Source organism: Ahaetulla prasina, chromosome 6, assembly GCF_028640845.1.
Source record: "Ahaetulla prasina isolate Xishuangbanna chromosome 6, ASM2864084v1, whole genome shotgun sequence".
NCBI classification, from domain to species: Eukaryota; Metazoa; Chordata; class Lepidosauria; order Squamata; family Colubridae; genus Ahaetulla; species Ahaetulla prasina.
Window position 1 is genome coordinate 8,759,237 of NC_080544.1, and position 15,660 is coordinate 8,774,896.

At 43.7% G+C, this 15,660-nt stretch overlaps 1 protein-coding gene across 3 annotated transcripts in view; it reads left to right on the top strand.

Annotated features, from left to right (window-relative positions):
* Positions 1-15,169, top strand: part of PRXL2A (peroxiredoxin like 2A) — a 57,557-nt gene extending 42,388 nt beyond the window's left edge. For all 3 annotated transcript variants that reach the window (XM_058188863.1, XM_058188865.1, XM_058188864.1), the window contains exons 4-6: positions 6,282-6,422; positions 12,008-12,172; positions 14,750-15,169. In XM_058188863.1, coding sequence (XP_058044846.1) covers positions 6,282-6,422; positions 12,008-12,172; positions 14,750-14,860 — 417 coding nt within the window. In that variant the 3' untranslated portion in view covers positions 14,861-15,169. The remainder of the gene's footprint in view (positions 1-6,281; positions 6,423-12,007; positions 12,173-14,749) is intronic.
* The last annotated feature ends 491 nt before the right edge of the window (positions 15,170-15,660 follow it).

A 15,660-nucleotide genomic window follows, 5' to 3' on the forward strand; every position in this document is an offset into this window, starting at 1 on the left:
GTGCATATGCTCTCAGTGTACATAAAAGAAAAGATACGTTCATTAAGAATCATAAGGTACAACACTTAATGATAGTCATAAGGTACAAATAAGCAATCAGGAAACAATATCAATATAAATCGTAAGGATACAAGCAACAAAGTTACAGTCATACAGTCATAAATGGAAGGAGATGGGTGATGGGACGATGAGAAGACTGCTAGTAGTGCAGATTTAGTGAATAGTTTGACAGTGTTGAGGGAATTATTTGTTTAGCAGAGTGATGGCCTTCGGGAAAAAACTGTTCTTGTGTCTAGTTGTTCTGGTGTGCAGTGCTCTGTAGCGTCGTTTTGAGGGTAGGAGTTGAAACAGTTTATGTCCAGGATGCGAGGGGTCTGTAAACATTTTTACAGCCCTCTTTTTGACTCGTGCAGTATACAGGTCCTCAATGAAAGGCAGGTTGCTAGTAATTGTTTTTTCTGCAGTTCTAATTATCCTCTGAAGTCTGTGTTTTTCTTGTTGGGTTGCAGAACTGAACCAGACAATTATAGAGGTGCAGATGACAGACTCAATAGTTCCTCTGTAGAATTGGATCAGCAGCTTCTTGGGCAGTTTGAGCTTACTGAGTTGGCACAGAAAGAAAATTGTTGTCCTTTTTTGATGACGTTTTTGATGTTAGCTGTCCATTTTAGATCTTGCGATATGTATTTTTATTTATTTATTTATTTATTTATTTAATCACATTTATATACCGCCCTATCTCCCAGGGGACTCAGGATATGTAGAACCTAGAAATTTGAAGGTCTCTACTGTTGATGCTGTGTTGTCTAGTATTGTAAGAGGTGGAAGTATGGGAGGGTTTCTCCTAAAGTCTACCACCATTTCTACGGTTTTGAGTGTGTTCAGTTCCAGATTGTTCTGGTCGCACCACAAGGCTAGTCGTTCGACCTCTCGTCTATATGCGGATTCATCATTGTCTCGAATGAGACCGATCACTGTTGTGTCATCTGCGAACTTCAGTAGTTTAACAGATGGATTGTTTTGAGATGCAGTCATTGGTATATAGAGAGAAGAGAAGTGGGGAGAGCACACAGCCTTGGGGGGCCCCTGTGCTAATTGTACAGGTATTTGATGTGATCTTGCTTAGCTTCACCTGCTGCTTCCTGTCCGTTAGGAAGCTTGTGATCCATTTACAAGTCTGTTCAGGTACCTGTAGCTGGTTTAGCTTAGTTAGAAAAGTGTCTGGAATGATGGTATTGAATGCTGAACTAAAGTCTACAAAGAGGGCCCTTGCATAGGTCTTTGGAGATTCAAGATGTTGTAGGAAATAGTGCAGAGCTATATTTAATGATTTAGTTGTCGAACCTTTGTCATGGTCAGATCATTTTCTCCTTCGTCTGGACTTTCTGACCGCTACCCACCACCGCAGGGAGATGGAACCAGTACGTTGGTTCTGTCCCAAGCGCCTGATGGACCCAGAAAGGTTCCTGACGGAGCTTGGGCCGTTTCCCGAGAATCTGGCCCGCGGCACAACTGAAGAGCTAGTCGCGGCCTGGGAACAGGCCGCGGCTGGTGCTTTGGACCGTGTCGTGCCTTTGCGGCCTCTGACCCGGCGTCGGTCTCAACCAGCCCCTTGGTTTTCTGAGGAGCTGAGGGAGATGAAACGCCGGAGAGGACGCCTAGAGAGTGCTTGGAGATCCAGCCGTTCTGAGTCTGACCGGACACTAGTTAGATCCTATAATAGGACCTACCTAGTGGCATTGAGGGATGCGAAACGTTCCTACGTTTCCTCCCTCATTGCGTCGGCAGATAACCGCCCGGCCGCCCTGTTTCGGGTGACCCGCTCTCTCCTTCAACAGGAAGGGCGGGAGGACCCATTACAAGGGCATGCCGAGGAGTTTAACGGTTATCTATACGATAAAATCGTTCAACTTCGGGACGGATTGGATCAAAATTGGGTAGATCCAGGCGAGAGTTTCGAGACCCGTCTTGTTGAGACCATTTGGGATAGTTTTGACCCTGTGACTCCCGAGGACATGGACAGGTTGCTGGGAAGGCTGAATGCCACCACATGTTTACTGGACCCGTACCCCTCCTGGTTGGTGCTGGCCATGCAGGAGGTGACACGAGGTTGGCTCCGGGGGATTACAAATGCTTCTTTGCGGGAGGGGGTCTTTCCCGCAGCCTTGAAAGAGGCTGTGGTGAGACCTCTCTTCAAGAAGCCTTCCCTGGACCCAGCTGTTTTAGGAAATTATCGTCCAGTCTCCAATCTTCGCTTTACGGCGAAGGTTGTAGAGAGTGCGATGGCACATCAGCTACCCCAGTGCCTGGATGAAACTGTCTATCTAGACCCGTTCCAGTCCGGCTTTCGGCCCGGATACAGTACGGAGATGGCTTTGGTCGCGCTGGTGGATGATCTCTGGAGGGCCAGGGATAAGGGTTATTCCTCGGCCCTGGTCCTATTAGACCTCTCAGCGGCTTTCGATACCATCGACCATGTTATCCTGTTGCGCCGGTTGGAGGGTTTGGGAGTGGGAGGCACCGTTTATCGGTGGTTCTCCTCCTACCTCTCTGACCGGACGCAGACGGTGTTGACAGGGGGCAGAGATCGACTCCGAGGCGCCTCATGTGTGGGGTGCCACAGGGATCAATTCTCTCACCCCTCCTGTTCAACATCTATATGAAGCTGCTGGGTGAGATCATCAGTGGTTTTGGGGTGAGATACCAACTGTACGCTGATGATACGCAGCTGTACTTTTCCACCCCAGGCCACCCCAACAAAGCTATCGAAGTACTGTCCTGGTGTTTGGAAGCCGTACGGGTCTGGATGGGGAGGAACAGGCTCAAGCTTAATCCCTCCAAGACGGAGTGGCTGTGGATGCCGGCACCCCGGTACAGTCAGCTGCAGCCGCAGCTGTCTGTTGGGGGCGAGTCACAGAGAGGGACTCCTTAGGGTGCCGTCAATCAAGCAATGTCGACTGGCGGCCCCCAGGGGGAGGGCCTTCTCTGTGGGGGCTCCTACCCTGTGGAACGAACTTCCCCCTGGACTTCGACAACTCCCTGACCTCAGGACCTTTCGCCGCAAACTTAAAACCTATCTATTCCGCCTTGTTGGACTGGCTTGAATTTTTAAATATGGGTTTTAAATTTTAAATTTTAATTTTATAGGGTTGATACTGTATTTTAAATTGGCCATTTGAATAAGTTTTTTAAGGGTTGTTTTTAGCATTGTATGTGTTGTTTTTTGTATGTAAACCGCCCTGAGTCCTTCGGGAGAAGGGCGGTCTATAAATTTAATAATAATAATAATAATAATAATAATAATAATAATAATAATAATAATAATAATAATAATAATAATAATAATAATAATAATAATAATAATAATAATAATAATAATATTAACATCATCATCTGTCGATCTATTTGCTCGGTATGCAAATTGCAAGGGGTCTAATAGCAGATCCGTGATGGTTTTCAAGTAGGAAAGCACTAGCCTTTCAAAGGCTTTCATGATTACAGAAGTTAGAGCAACATTTGTCTTTCTTTTCTTACCTTTCTTCCTCAACCTAGTAAAACAACGCATCAGATGTACTGTGAGTCAGAAGTCTCATTCCTGCAATCTGATTTTCCTATGGGGGCAGAAGGTTTATGTGTTTGTTGTTTGTGTATGTGTGTGTTTCAGAGCATGAAATCCAAGGGTAACCTGAAGTTTTTTACCCCAATTACAAATGCTGGATTTTAGAAAGAGCTAAATCAAGACTAGCTTAGACTAGTTTTTAAGAATATTCCCTTACATGCCAATTGCTTGCTCAGGGCCCCAAGGAGCTTCTAGTAGTTATGGGAGTTATTTGGGCAGCTGGAAAGGAAAACAGCTTATAGTTTGTTAGCTTCTGCTTAGAAATTTGAAGCAAAATCCCCTTTTGAGTCATGCTACGCGTTTAGTGAATTCACAAACACATCCGTGTTAATTTTCTGCTACTGCCTTCTTTCAAGATTTTTTTTGTTTTTGTTTTTTAACAAACAGCCTAGCCTACAACCCTGGAATTTTGTGGTGGTTTCTCCCCTTGTATGTATTAAACGAAATTTAACGAACTTCCCCCAGGACTTATTAAACTTATTAAACGAAATTTAACGAACTTCCCCTGGACTTGACAACTCCCTGACCTCAGGACCTTTCACGAAACTTAAAACCTATCTATTCCGCCTTGTTGGACTGGCTTGAATTTTAAATATGGGTTTTAAATTTAAATTTTAATTTTATAGGGTTGATACTGTATTTTAAATTGGCCATTTGAATAAGTTTTTAAGGGTTGTTTTAGCATTGTATGTGTTGTTTTGTATGTAAACCGCCCTGAGTCCTTCGGGAGAAGGGTCTATAAATTAATAATAATAATAATAATAATAATAATAATAATAATAATAATAATAATAATAATAATAATAATAATAATAATAATAATAATAATAATAATAATAATAATAATATTAACATCATCATCTGTCGATCTATTTGCTCGGTATGCAAATTGCAAGGGGTCTAATAGCAGATCCGTGATGGTTTTCAAGTAGGAAAGCACTAGCCTTTCAAAGGCTTTCATGATTACAGAAGTTAGAGCAACATTTGTCTTTCTTTTCTTACCTTTCTTCCTCAACCTAGTAAAACAACGCATCAGATGTACTGTGAGTCAGAAGTCTCATTCCTGCAATCTGATTTTCCTATGGGGGCAGAAGGTTTATGTGTTTGTTGTTTGTGTATGTGTGTGTTTCAGAGCATGAAATCCAAGGGTAACCTGAAGTTTTTTACCCCAATTACAAATGCTGGATTTTAGAAAGAGCTAAATCAAGACTAGCTTAGACTAGTTTTTAAGAATATTCCCTTACATGCCAATTGCTTGCTCAGGGCCCCAAGGAGCTTCTAGTAGTTATGGGAGTTATTTGGGCAGCTGGAAAGGAAAACAGCTTATAGTTTGTTAGCTTCTACTTAGAAATTTGAAGCAAAATCCCCTTTTGAGTCATGCTACCCGTTTAGTGAATTCACAAACACATCCGTGTTAATTTTCTGCTACTGCCTTCTTTCAAGATTTGTTTTTGTTTTTGTTTTTTAACAAACAGCCTAGCCTACAACCCTGGAATTTTGTGGTGGTTTCTCCCCTTTTATGTATTAAACGAAATTTAACGAACTTCCCCCAGGACTTATTAAACTTATTAAACGAACGAACTTCCCCCAGGACTTCGTCAGCTTCCTGACCTCCGATCCTTCCGCCGCGAGCTTAAAACACATCTATTTATCTGCGCGGGACTGGACTAGATTTTAAATTTAAATTGGTTTTAAATGGGTTTTATTATGTATATTGTTATTTTTAATTATTCGGCCATTTGTAATAAGTTTTTTAACTGATGTTTTATTTTGTATTTATATGTATATTTTAATTTTGGCTGTGAACCGCCCTGAGTCCCTAGGGAGATAGGGCGGTATAAAAATACAAATAAATAAATAAATAAATAATAAATAAATAAATAAATAAACTTCTATGCCAAAGGCATTGCTTAAAATGCCCTATAAAACATTAAAACAATTAAAAAAAATATCTTAAAATTTAAAATCCAATTAAAATTCAGCAAGCTAGAGAGGTACATTAGGAGTAGAGCCGTTAACAGTAGTTGGGTACCTAGTTGATCAAGGGAGGAAGAATTTGAGGTCGATATGTAAAGTTTAGGTTACTATAGGAAAAAAACTCAGAAAGGGAAGCTAAACTTGTTGTAACCCGGTTCTTCCTAAGCCAACATTCCGTCAGAGAAGAAGGTAAGGTCAGTTAACCATGCAGACATTCTCACCCTCCAGACCTCTTCGAGTTCAGAAAATCCTTGACAAGTTGGTATGTTTGACTCGATTCAAATATCCCTAAAGCAGGATGAGGCAGCAATCTCCTATTGTGGTGGGATTCAGCTGGTTTTCACCGGTTAACTCTTCGTGGAGTTCTGCGAACCGGTCAAGGCTACCTGCCTGCCTAACGATTCCAGTAGCTCGGGGTCTCCAACCTTGGCAACTTTAAGACTTGTGGACTTTTAACTCCCGGAATTCCTTTGCTGGCTGAGGAATTCTGGGAGTTGAAGTCCACAAGTCTTAAAGTTGCCAAGGTTGGAGACCCCTGCAGTAGCTCACAGGCACCTCAGAGTCTTGCTTAATAACAGAAATTTCAGCCTCTGTGTGTCGTTTGTTGAGGATAACTATCTGTTTTCATAGATCTATTGCAGTTGGGCTGGGTGATGGTTGACTCCAGTTGTCCTTCCATTTGTAGGAGGCCTCTGAGCTGTCCTCTCTGAAACCCCAACTTGACCAGGTCGGGGTCCCACTTTATGCTGTGGTGAAAGAGAACATCGGAACGGAGGTGGCAGACTTTCGGCCGTACTTCAAGGGAGAAATATTTCTGGATGAAAAGGTAGGTGGGATTTTTTGGAAATGAATTTAAGGAGGAGGAGATGACCTATTGAAGCATAAGGCTATCCTTGCTTGCCCTGTTCGGTTCCTTTGATCACCTAGCAAACGCTTGGCCTTTTTTGGAGTAAGGATTCTGTGTGATTGGAAAAGGCCCCACTGTGGCTTGAGTTTTGGAGATTAACATCTCTTGAGTTTTTGTAGTTCTGGGTGATGATATCTAGACATTATTCTGTTGTTGTTTTTTTAATTTGAATTTATATCCCGCCCTTCTCCGAAGACTCAGGGTGGCTTACACTGTGTTAAGCAATAGTCTTCATCCATTTGTATATTATATACAAAGTCAACTTATTGCCCCCAACAATCTGGGTCCTCATTTTACCTACCTTATAAAGGATGGAAGGCTGAGTCAACCTTTTTTTTTTAAATTTATTTACATTTATATCCCGCCCTTCTCCGAAGACTCAGGGCGGCTTACACTGTGTTAAGCAATAGTCTTCATCCATTTGTATATTATATACAAAGTCAACTTATTGCCCCCAACAATCTGGGTCCTCATTTTACCTACCTTATAAAGGATGGAAGGCTGAGTCAACCTTTTTTTTTAAAATTTATTTACATTTATATCCCGCCCTTCTCCGAAGACTCAGGGCGGCTTACAATGTATAATGCAATAGTCTCATTCTATTTGTATATTTACAAAGTCAACTTATTGCCCCCCCCAACAATCTGGGTCCTCATTTTACCTACCTTATAAAGGATGGAAGGCTGAGTCAACCTTGGGCCGGGCTTGAACCTGCAGTAATTGCAGGCTGCTGTGTTAATAACCTTGGGCCTGGTGGGACTAGAACCTGCAGTAATTGCAAGCAGCTGCGTTAATAACAGACAGAATTAGTCTGCTGAGCCACCAGAGGCCCTTTTTAATTATTTTTAATTATTTTTAATTATTTTTAAATTTATATGCCTCCCATCCTGCCTAGAGCAGTCTAAGCAGCTCGCAACCAAATGAGAGTGACAAGATAAAACATGAAAACATTAAAATGGACTTAAAATTAACCCGATTCTTCTCATCCAAGAAACTCCTTCAGCTCTTTTTCTTTGATGACGTTTCACTTCTCATCCAAGAAGCTCCTTCAGCTCTGATTGGATGGTGGGGGATGGAAAGATTTGCACATCTGTATATTGGGGAAACAAAACAGCCACTTCATAAACACATGGCACAACATAGGAGAACAAAGCCATCAAGACTAGATTCAGCAGTCCATCTGCATTCCAGAGACACAGGCCATTCTTTTGAAGACAGCAAAGTCCATATTTTGGTCAGAGGGAACCACTGGTTTGAATGAGGGGTCAAGGAGGCCATCTATGTCAAAATTGAAGAGCCCTCGCTCAACAGAGGGAGAGGGATACGATATCATCTACTGCAGGGGTCTCCAACCTTGGTCCCTTTAAGACTTGTGGACTTCAACTCTGGCTGAGGGACTCTGGGAGTTGAAGTCCACAAGTCTTAAAGGGACCAAGGTTGGAGACCCCTGGTCTACTGTATGTCCAATTTACAACACAATCCTTTGAGCAGTTCCAAGAAGGCTCCATACCCATTTGTACCACTCAGGTGATTCTTGAGGACACAGATAAACCTCCAGGTGGCCTCAATGACTCTCTAAGAGGATGCAAATGACCAGCTGTCTGCAAAGAGTATAAATCCTTCCACCATCCACTCAGAGCTGAAGAAACTTCTTGGATGAGAAGCGAAATGTCTTCAGAGAAAAACCAGAAAGTCCAGTTGCCTCTTGAAAAAAATAGCACCTTCGGGACAACTATGACGTGGATGACTGAGAACCTCCGTAGACATATTGAGAGAGAATCTAGAACAAAAGATTTGGGCGAATGAATGCGCCCTCTGCAAAGAGAGGCTGCGTGCTTGTTATTTATTTATTTATTGTTTATTTATTGTTTATATTTTTATACCGCCCTTTTCCGAGGACTCAGGGCGGTGTACAGCATAAATAAAACATAGATATCAAAAATTTTAAAAATACAATATTCAATTAAAAATCTGATTCAATAAGCTGCATGATTAAAATTACTGAATAAAAAGTTAATAAATAAATTAAAATCCCTTAAAAACCCACTAAAAACCCTCAATATTAAAATTAATTATTAGGCCAGCCCTGCTTGATGAAAGAAAAAGGTTTTGAGCTCAGGCTTAAAGGTCCGAAGATCAGGGAGAAGACATCCCACAGATAGATCATTCCATAGGGCCGGAGCCCCCACAGAGAACGCTCTTCCTCTGGGGGCCGCCGGCCGACATTGGTTGGCCGACGGCACCCTAAGGAGGCCCTATGAGAGCGCATCGGTCGATGGGAGGTAACTGGCGGCAGCAGGCGGTCCCCTAGATATCCCGGTCCGATGCCATGGAGCGCTTTAAAGGTGATGACCAAAACCTTGAATCGCACCCGGAAGACCACCGGTAACCAGTGCAGCCTGCGCAGGAGAGGTGTTACCTGCGAGCTACGAGGCGCTCCCTCAATCCCCCGCGCGGCCGCATTCTGTACCAGTTGGAGCCAGTTGGAGCCTCCTGGTGCTCTTCAAGGGGAGCCCCATGTAGAGAGCCAAAATTGTTGATTTTTAATGTCAAAATGTCCTGACAGAAACACAAGAATGCGGAACTGACGTTCCAGCCATAAGTTGGATTTTCTGGGCCTGCGGTTTCCCATTAAGTCTCAAGCCATGGAATGTAGATGCCGCCAAATGAGCTGCCATAAGAGGTTTGCAGAGGGAAGCTGCTGGCCTGGAAATTAGCTTTGCCGAGCTGCTCCTTAAGAGGTTAATCGGATTTCGCCGTTGTGTCATTAATTGTCACGGACAGAGCATGCTTTGCCTTTGAAGGGTTGACTTGCTCATGCAGGTTTCCCAATATTAAACACTAGGTCAACAAAAAAGATTAAGAGCGGCTCTTTCACCCCGCCTGCCCTTTTCATCCTTTCTAGAAATTGAGGTGTGTTCCCCAGTGAGTCATCCCGTCTTCTCAAACGCTAACAAATAAAGGATTGACATTAAGTCAACAGGGGGAACTAACGGAACACGGCAGGACTGATCTTGGGAGAATTGGTTGGTATGCCCCGCAGATACATTTACATTGTCTTTAGAGACAACAGGAGTCTCCATTGCAGGATTCTTAGCAATAGCACTTAAGACTTCACAGTACTTTTACAGCCTTCTCTACACGGTTTACAGAGTCAGCCTCTTGCCCCCAACAATCTGGGTCCTCATTTTACCCACCTCGGAAGGATGGAAGGCTGAGTCAACCTTGAGCCCGTCAAAATTGAACTGCTGGCAGTTGGCAGAGTCAGCCTGCAATGCTTCCTTCTGACCACTAGGAGGGAGGGAGGGAGGGAAGGAAGGAAGGAAGGAAGGAAGGAAGGAAGGAAGGAAGGAAGGAAGGAAGGAAGGAAAATAGCAATAACACTTAGACTTACATACCCCTTCCCAGTCCTTTACAGCCCTCTCTAAGCGGTTTATAGAATTAGCATCTTGCCCCCAACAATCTGGGTCCTCATTTTACCCACCTCGGAAGGACGGAAGGCTGAGTCAACCTGGAGCCAGTCAGGATCAAACTCCTGGCAGTGAACAGAGTTAGCCTGCAATACTGCATTGTAACCACTCTATCACTACTATTGTCTCCTAATAAGACGAAGTTAGGAAAAGACAAGCTGAGTCTTCTATATTCTGTTGTGGTCCTCTGGCCATTTTTTATTTTTTTTTGAGGAGTTCTTTGTGGTCTCTGATCTTGGTTATTTTCTTGCAGATGTTTCATTACCGAACTAGTTAACGTCATCAGTGCTAGAAGGGATTGGGGTAGAGGAATCAAGGAACTATCAACTCAGACAAGCAAGCTAAGAGTAACAATCAAGGAATCACCACGAACACTCCCAACACTGATAGAGCAAGCCACTTGCACATAAACAGAGAGCAAACCCCACTCCCTTCTAGCCCTGATGATGTAGCCTACTTGGGTAAGAAAACACCCAAGCACAGAAAGCCTCATTTCAGCCTTGAGCTATAAACAGGTAACATCATCAGGGCTAGAAGGGAGTGGGGTAGAAAAATCAAGGAACTACCAACTCAGATGAACAACCTAATAGTAAACCACAGCCTAATAAAGGAACCAAGAACATTCCCACTAATACTGACAAGGTAAGTCAGTAGTATATACACAGAGAGCAACCACCACCCCTCCTCCTCTCCACAAACCACTCTCTCTTCTAATATTATTATTAGAATATTATTCTAATATTCTAATATTACCTTGGGTAATGAAATGTCTGCAAGAAAACAACCAAACTCGGAGAGAGACCCACAATCCTCCTCCTCTTCCTTCTCCTCCTCCTTTCAAACCTCATTGCCTTCTAAACTGATGATGTTGTCTAGTTGGGTAATGAAACGTTTGCAAGAAAGCGCCCAGGCTCAGATAGCCCCATAACAACCCCAAGCTACAAATATTCTAGTACCGTTTTCATTGACTATCAACTTCATTGACTATCAACTTCATTGACTATCAACTTCATTGATTATCAACTTCATTGACTATCAACTTCATTGATTATCAACTTCATTGACTATCAACTTCATTGACTATCAACTTCATTGATTATCAACTTCATTGACTAACAACTTCATTGACTATCAACTTCATTGATTATCAACTTCATTGCTGTAGGGAACTCGATCATGGCTAAAGCTCCCAGAATGATTAATTATCTAAATTCTGGGCAAGGGAGATGGTTGAGTTGTTCTCCATATCCTATTTCTAAAAGACCAGGCCATCGATCGATAGTGAAAAATGAAGAGTTGGACATAGCTCACATTAGTGGTGAAATGTAAAATTTGTTACTACCGGTTCTGTGGACGTGTGGCTTGGTGGTGGTGGGGTAATGTAACTGGGAAGGGTGTGGCCAACTTTTTTTTTTTACTTTTAAAAGCATTTTTTACAGCCTCTTCGGCCGAAATAAGACCAAATCTTATATTATTTTTTGCTCCAAAAGACGCCTTAGGGCTTATTTTCTTGGTTGGGTCTTATTTTCAGGAAAGTCGTCCTTGACTTGAAACAGTTCGTTTAGTGACCGTTTGAAGTTATAAACGCACTGAAAAAAACTGACTTGCGACCGTTTTTGAAACGACCATTGCATTCCCCATGGCCACCTGATCCAAATTCAGACAGTCGGCAACTGTCTTGTATTTATGATGGTTCTAGTGTCCTGGGAGTCCCGCGATCCCCTTTGGTGGCTTTCTGACAAGCAAAGTCCATGGGGAAGCCAGAGCTACTTAACAATTGTGTGACTAATGACTGTTGTGATTTACTTAACGCTTAACCTTGGCAAGAAAGATCGTAAAATGGGGCAAAACTCACTTTAACCACTGCCTCGCTTAGCAACGGGAATTTGGGGACTCTTAAGTCGACGGATACTTCTACTGATCAGGTTGGATCCTGTTTCTTCTCTCCAAGATCTGTGGGTCATTTTTCAGGAGGTCTTCTCTAGAGGAAGACTTCCAGTTTTGAACCGAGTTCCTTCTTATCCCGTTTTCCAGAAAAAATTCTACGGTCCTCAGAGAAGAACCATGCTGCTCCTGGCTCTTTTCCGCTGGAACGTCTGGAGGAACTTCTGGCGCGCTTGGAGGAGCGGCTACACCGGCAACATCGACGGAGAAGGCGTGATCCTGGGAGGGGTTTTTGTCATCGGCCCAGGCAAACAGGTAGGAGAGCGGAGATATGGGGCTGGGAACGCCACGTATTCCATGTCTGGCTTGGCAGACTCGCTTCCGTGCAGCTTTCAGCCCATGAAAAAGGACCTCGGCTATTGGCTTTCTACTCCAGATTGAAGGATCTCTCTTTCTCTTTCTTTTTCTCTTTCTGTTGTGTCTCGTCCAATCTCACCTCAGCTGGGGTCTTCTTATCTGCTTCCGAACACGGAGGAATGTTCTAGTATGCCTCCCGGCCCCAGCCCTGGCTCCATGCCCAGACAGGCTGAAGAGGAAGAAATACCTCCAGCCCCCAGCTCTGGCTCCATGCCCAGGCAAACGGACCAACTAGACCCCTCCCCCTCCTCCACAGCATGTGAGCCTGAGGGAGGTCAATTACCAACAGCTGCCGACTGGAGTGACCCTCACTTCAGGAGAATTGATAGGCGGAGGCAACAGAAGGAAGGGAGGGTCAGGCCTGGATAAGTGCTGAGTCATGGAGCCACACCCCATGGCCTATATAAAGGACCTGCTTTCTGGCATTCTCTGAGTCAGGCAAAAGTCGAACTTATCTTGCTGAAGTCACTTACTGGTCTCCTGCCTGCTCTGAGGACTTTGCTAGGACTTTGGCAGAGCTGCAGAGGCACGCCTGATTCGGATTTCCCTGACCCGGCTGTCAGCGGAGGAGTGGGACACGACACTTTCTCTCTCTCTCTCTCTCTCTCTCTCTCACACACACACACACACACACCCCCTTTCCCTCCCTCTTTCTCCCTCTCTCCTTTTCTTTTCTCTTTCAATATCTGCCTCTTGCTCTCCTTCTCTTTCTCTATCTCCCTCTTTCTCTTCTATTTTTTCTCTCTCTCTCTCTCTCCCTTCTCTTTCTTTGTCTCTATCTCCTCAGTCTTTTCCTCTTTCTCTTTCTCCCTTTCTCTCTCTCTCTCTCCTTCTCTTTCTCCCTTTCTCTCTCTCTCTCTCTCCTTCCTTCCTTCCTTCTTCTGTTTCTCTCCCTTTCTATCTCCCTTTTCCTTTTTTCCTTCTCTTTCTCCTCTTTTTCCCTCTCCTCCTGCCTCTCTTGCTCTTTCTTTTTCTCCTTCTGTCTCTCTCTCCTTTCTTTCTCTAGCTCCTTCTCTCTCTATATCTCTCTTCTCTATCTCCATTTCTCTTTTTTTCCTTCTCTCTTTCTCTTTCATTCTCTGTCTATTCCTCTCTCTCTTCTCCCCCCACTGCCGCGTTTTTCCATTTATTTTAATTGCTATTTTGGTGATATAAATCTTGTCTCTTGTGTGGCAAAGAGATTTCTATTTAATTTTGTAAAATTTAACATGGAGAACTGGAAGTTGACAATATAGATGATTTTAAATTTGAAAATCTCAGTAGAAAACTCTTCCTAAGATATAACTACCGTATTTTTTGGAGTATAAGACGCACCTTAATTTTGGGGGACAAAAACAAGAAAAAAGAATTCTACCTCTGCCTACCAGCATTTAAGGTGGTGCTGCTACTCGCTTTCCCCAAAGAGACCCCTCGCATGCTGTGCGGGGAGGGTCGGGGCACAGCCTGAGAAATGAGCCTCTTCGGGATGGTCTGAGGCAGGGGTCTCCAACCTTGGTCCCTTTAAGACTTGTGGACTTCAACTCCCAGAGTCCCTCAGCCAGCAAAGCAGGGGTCTCCAACCTTGGTCCCTTGAAGACTTGTGGACTTCAACTCCCAGAGTCCCTCAGCCAGCAAAGCAGGGGTCTCCAACTTGGTCCCTTTAAGACTTGTGGACTTCAACTCCCAGAGTCCCTCAGCCAGCAAAGCAGGGGTCTCCAACCTTGGTCCCTTTAAGACTTGTGGACTTCAACTCCCAGAGTCCCTCAGCCAGCAAAGCAGGGGTCTCCAACCTTGGTCCCTTTAAGACTTATGGACTTCAACTCCCAGAGTCCCTCAGCCAGCAAAGCAGGGGTCTCCAACCTTCATCCCTTTAAGACTCGTGGACTTCAACTCCCAGAGTCCCTCAGCCAGCAAAGCAGGGGTCTCCAACCTTGGTCCCTTTAAGACTCATGGACCTCAACTCCCAGAGTCCCTCAGCCAGCAAAGCAGGGGTCTCCAACCTTGGTCCCTTTAAGACTCGTGGACTTCAACTCCCAGAATCCCTCAGCCAGCAAAGCAGGGGTCTCCAACGTAGGTCCCTTTAAGACTTGTGGACTTCAACTCCCAGAGTCCCTCAGCCAGCAAAGCAGGGGTCTCCAACTTGGTCCCTTTAAGACTTGTGGACTTCAACTCCCAGAGTCCCTCAGCCAGCAAAGCAGGGGTCTCCAACTTGGTCCCTTTAAGACTTGTGGACTTCAACTCCCAGAATCCCTCAGCCAGCTTTGCTGGCTGAGGGACTCTGGGAGTTGAAGTCCACAAGTCTTAAAGAGACCAAGGTTGGAGACCCCTGATTTGGAGTATAAGACGCGCCCAGATTTTCACCCTCTTTTGGGGGGATAAAATGGTGCATCTTATACTCCGAAAAATACGGTAAATGAATTGTGGAAATGTTAAAGAGTTTTCAGATTGTAGTTTTTGGGGAAAAAACTGTTCCTGAGCTCTGTATCTTTTTTTCAGGGGATTCTCTTGGAACACCGTGAGAAAGAATTTGGAGACAAAGTCAGCCGTGATGCTGTCCTCGATGCTGTTAAGAAGATCAAAGCGCAACCTTCAGACCATGGAGAATAAAGCACCAGTTTCTTTTTTGTTGTTGTTGCAAATGCTAATGTTGTCACGCAACCGTGGGCCGTATCTCTGCCAGGTTCTCAATTTCTCTCAAATACCTTCATCATAAAGTCCAGCTCCTAGTAGCTCTTTCCATTTGCTCTCCAGACACCACTGATTCCTTCTGTCTTTGTTTTACTGGGTCAATGAAAGGCCAGATCTGAAATCTGAAGATCTGACCAAGATCCTTTCCAGTTGGAACAAAACATTCAGGTGCATCAGGGTATCAGGGGGATGATGGAAAGCTTAATAAACATTGTTTGAAAGTTTAAATGATGTGGTTTTGGTCATTAATTTTTGTGTGCGAACTTGCTACCTTTCCTGTCTCAAATGGCGTCTAATTTGGCTGGTTAATTTCAGGCCTGAAGGTCAAACTAAACATCTTCTTAAAAATGGCAAGTAGTCATCACCTTGGAGGCCTTTTCAGAATATTATCATTTTTGATAATAATATATGAACGTATTGGAGCAGCACTTGGATTTGGCAGAACTAAAGTTTAAAAGACTTTATAACAATTAAGGTGTTTAATGGTGACTACCTTCAGCAGTGGAAAGATGACTTTGGGCCAGTTACTTCCAGCCCACAACCTAAATCCCATGGTTTTTATTTTATTTTATTTATTGTGATGATGGGGAAGGTGGAGGGGGAAGTTCTGTGTCGTCTCTCTATGGAGCTAAATCAATCCAACGAGCAAAATTAGGAAATACTTCAAACAGTGCTATTTTCTTCTATCAAAATCATTCCCAAAGCTCTTATTCATTCAG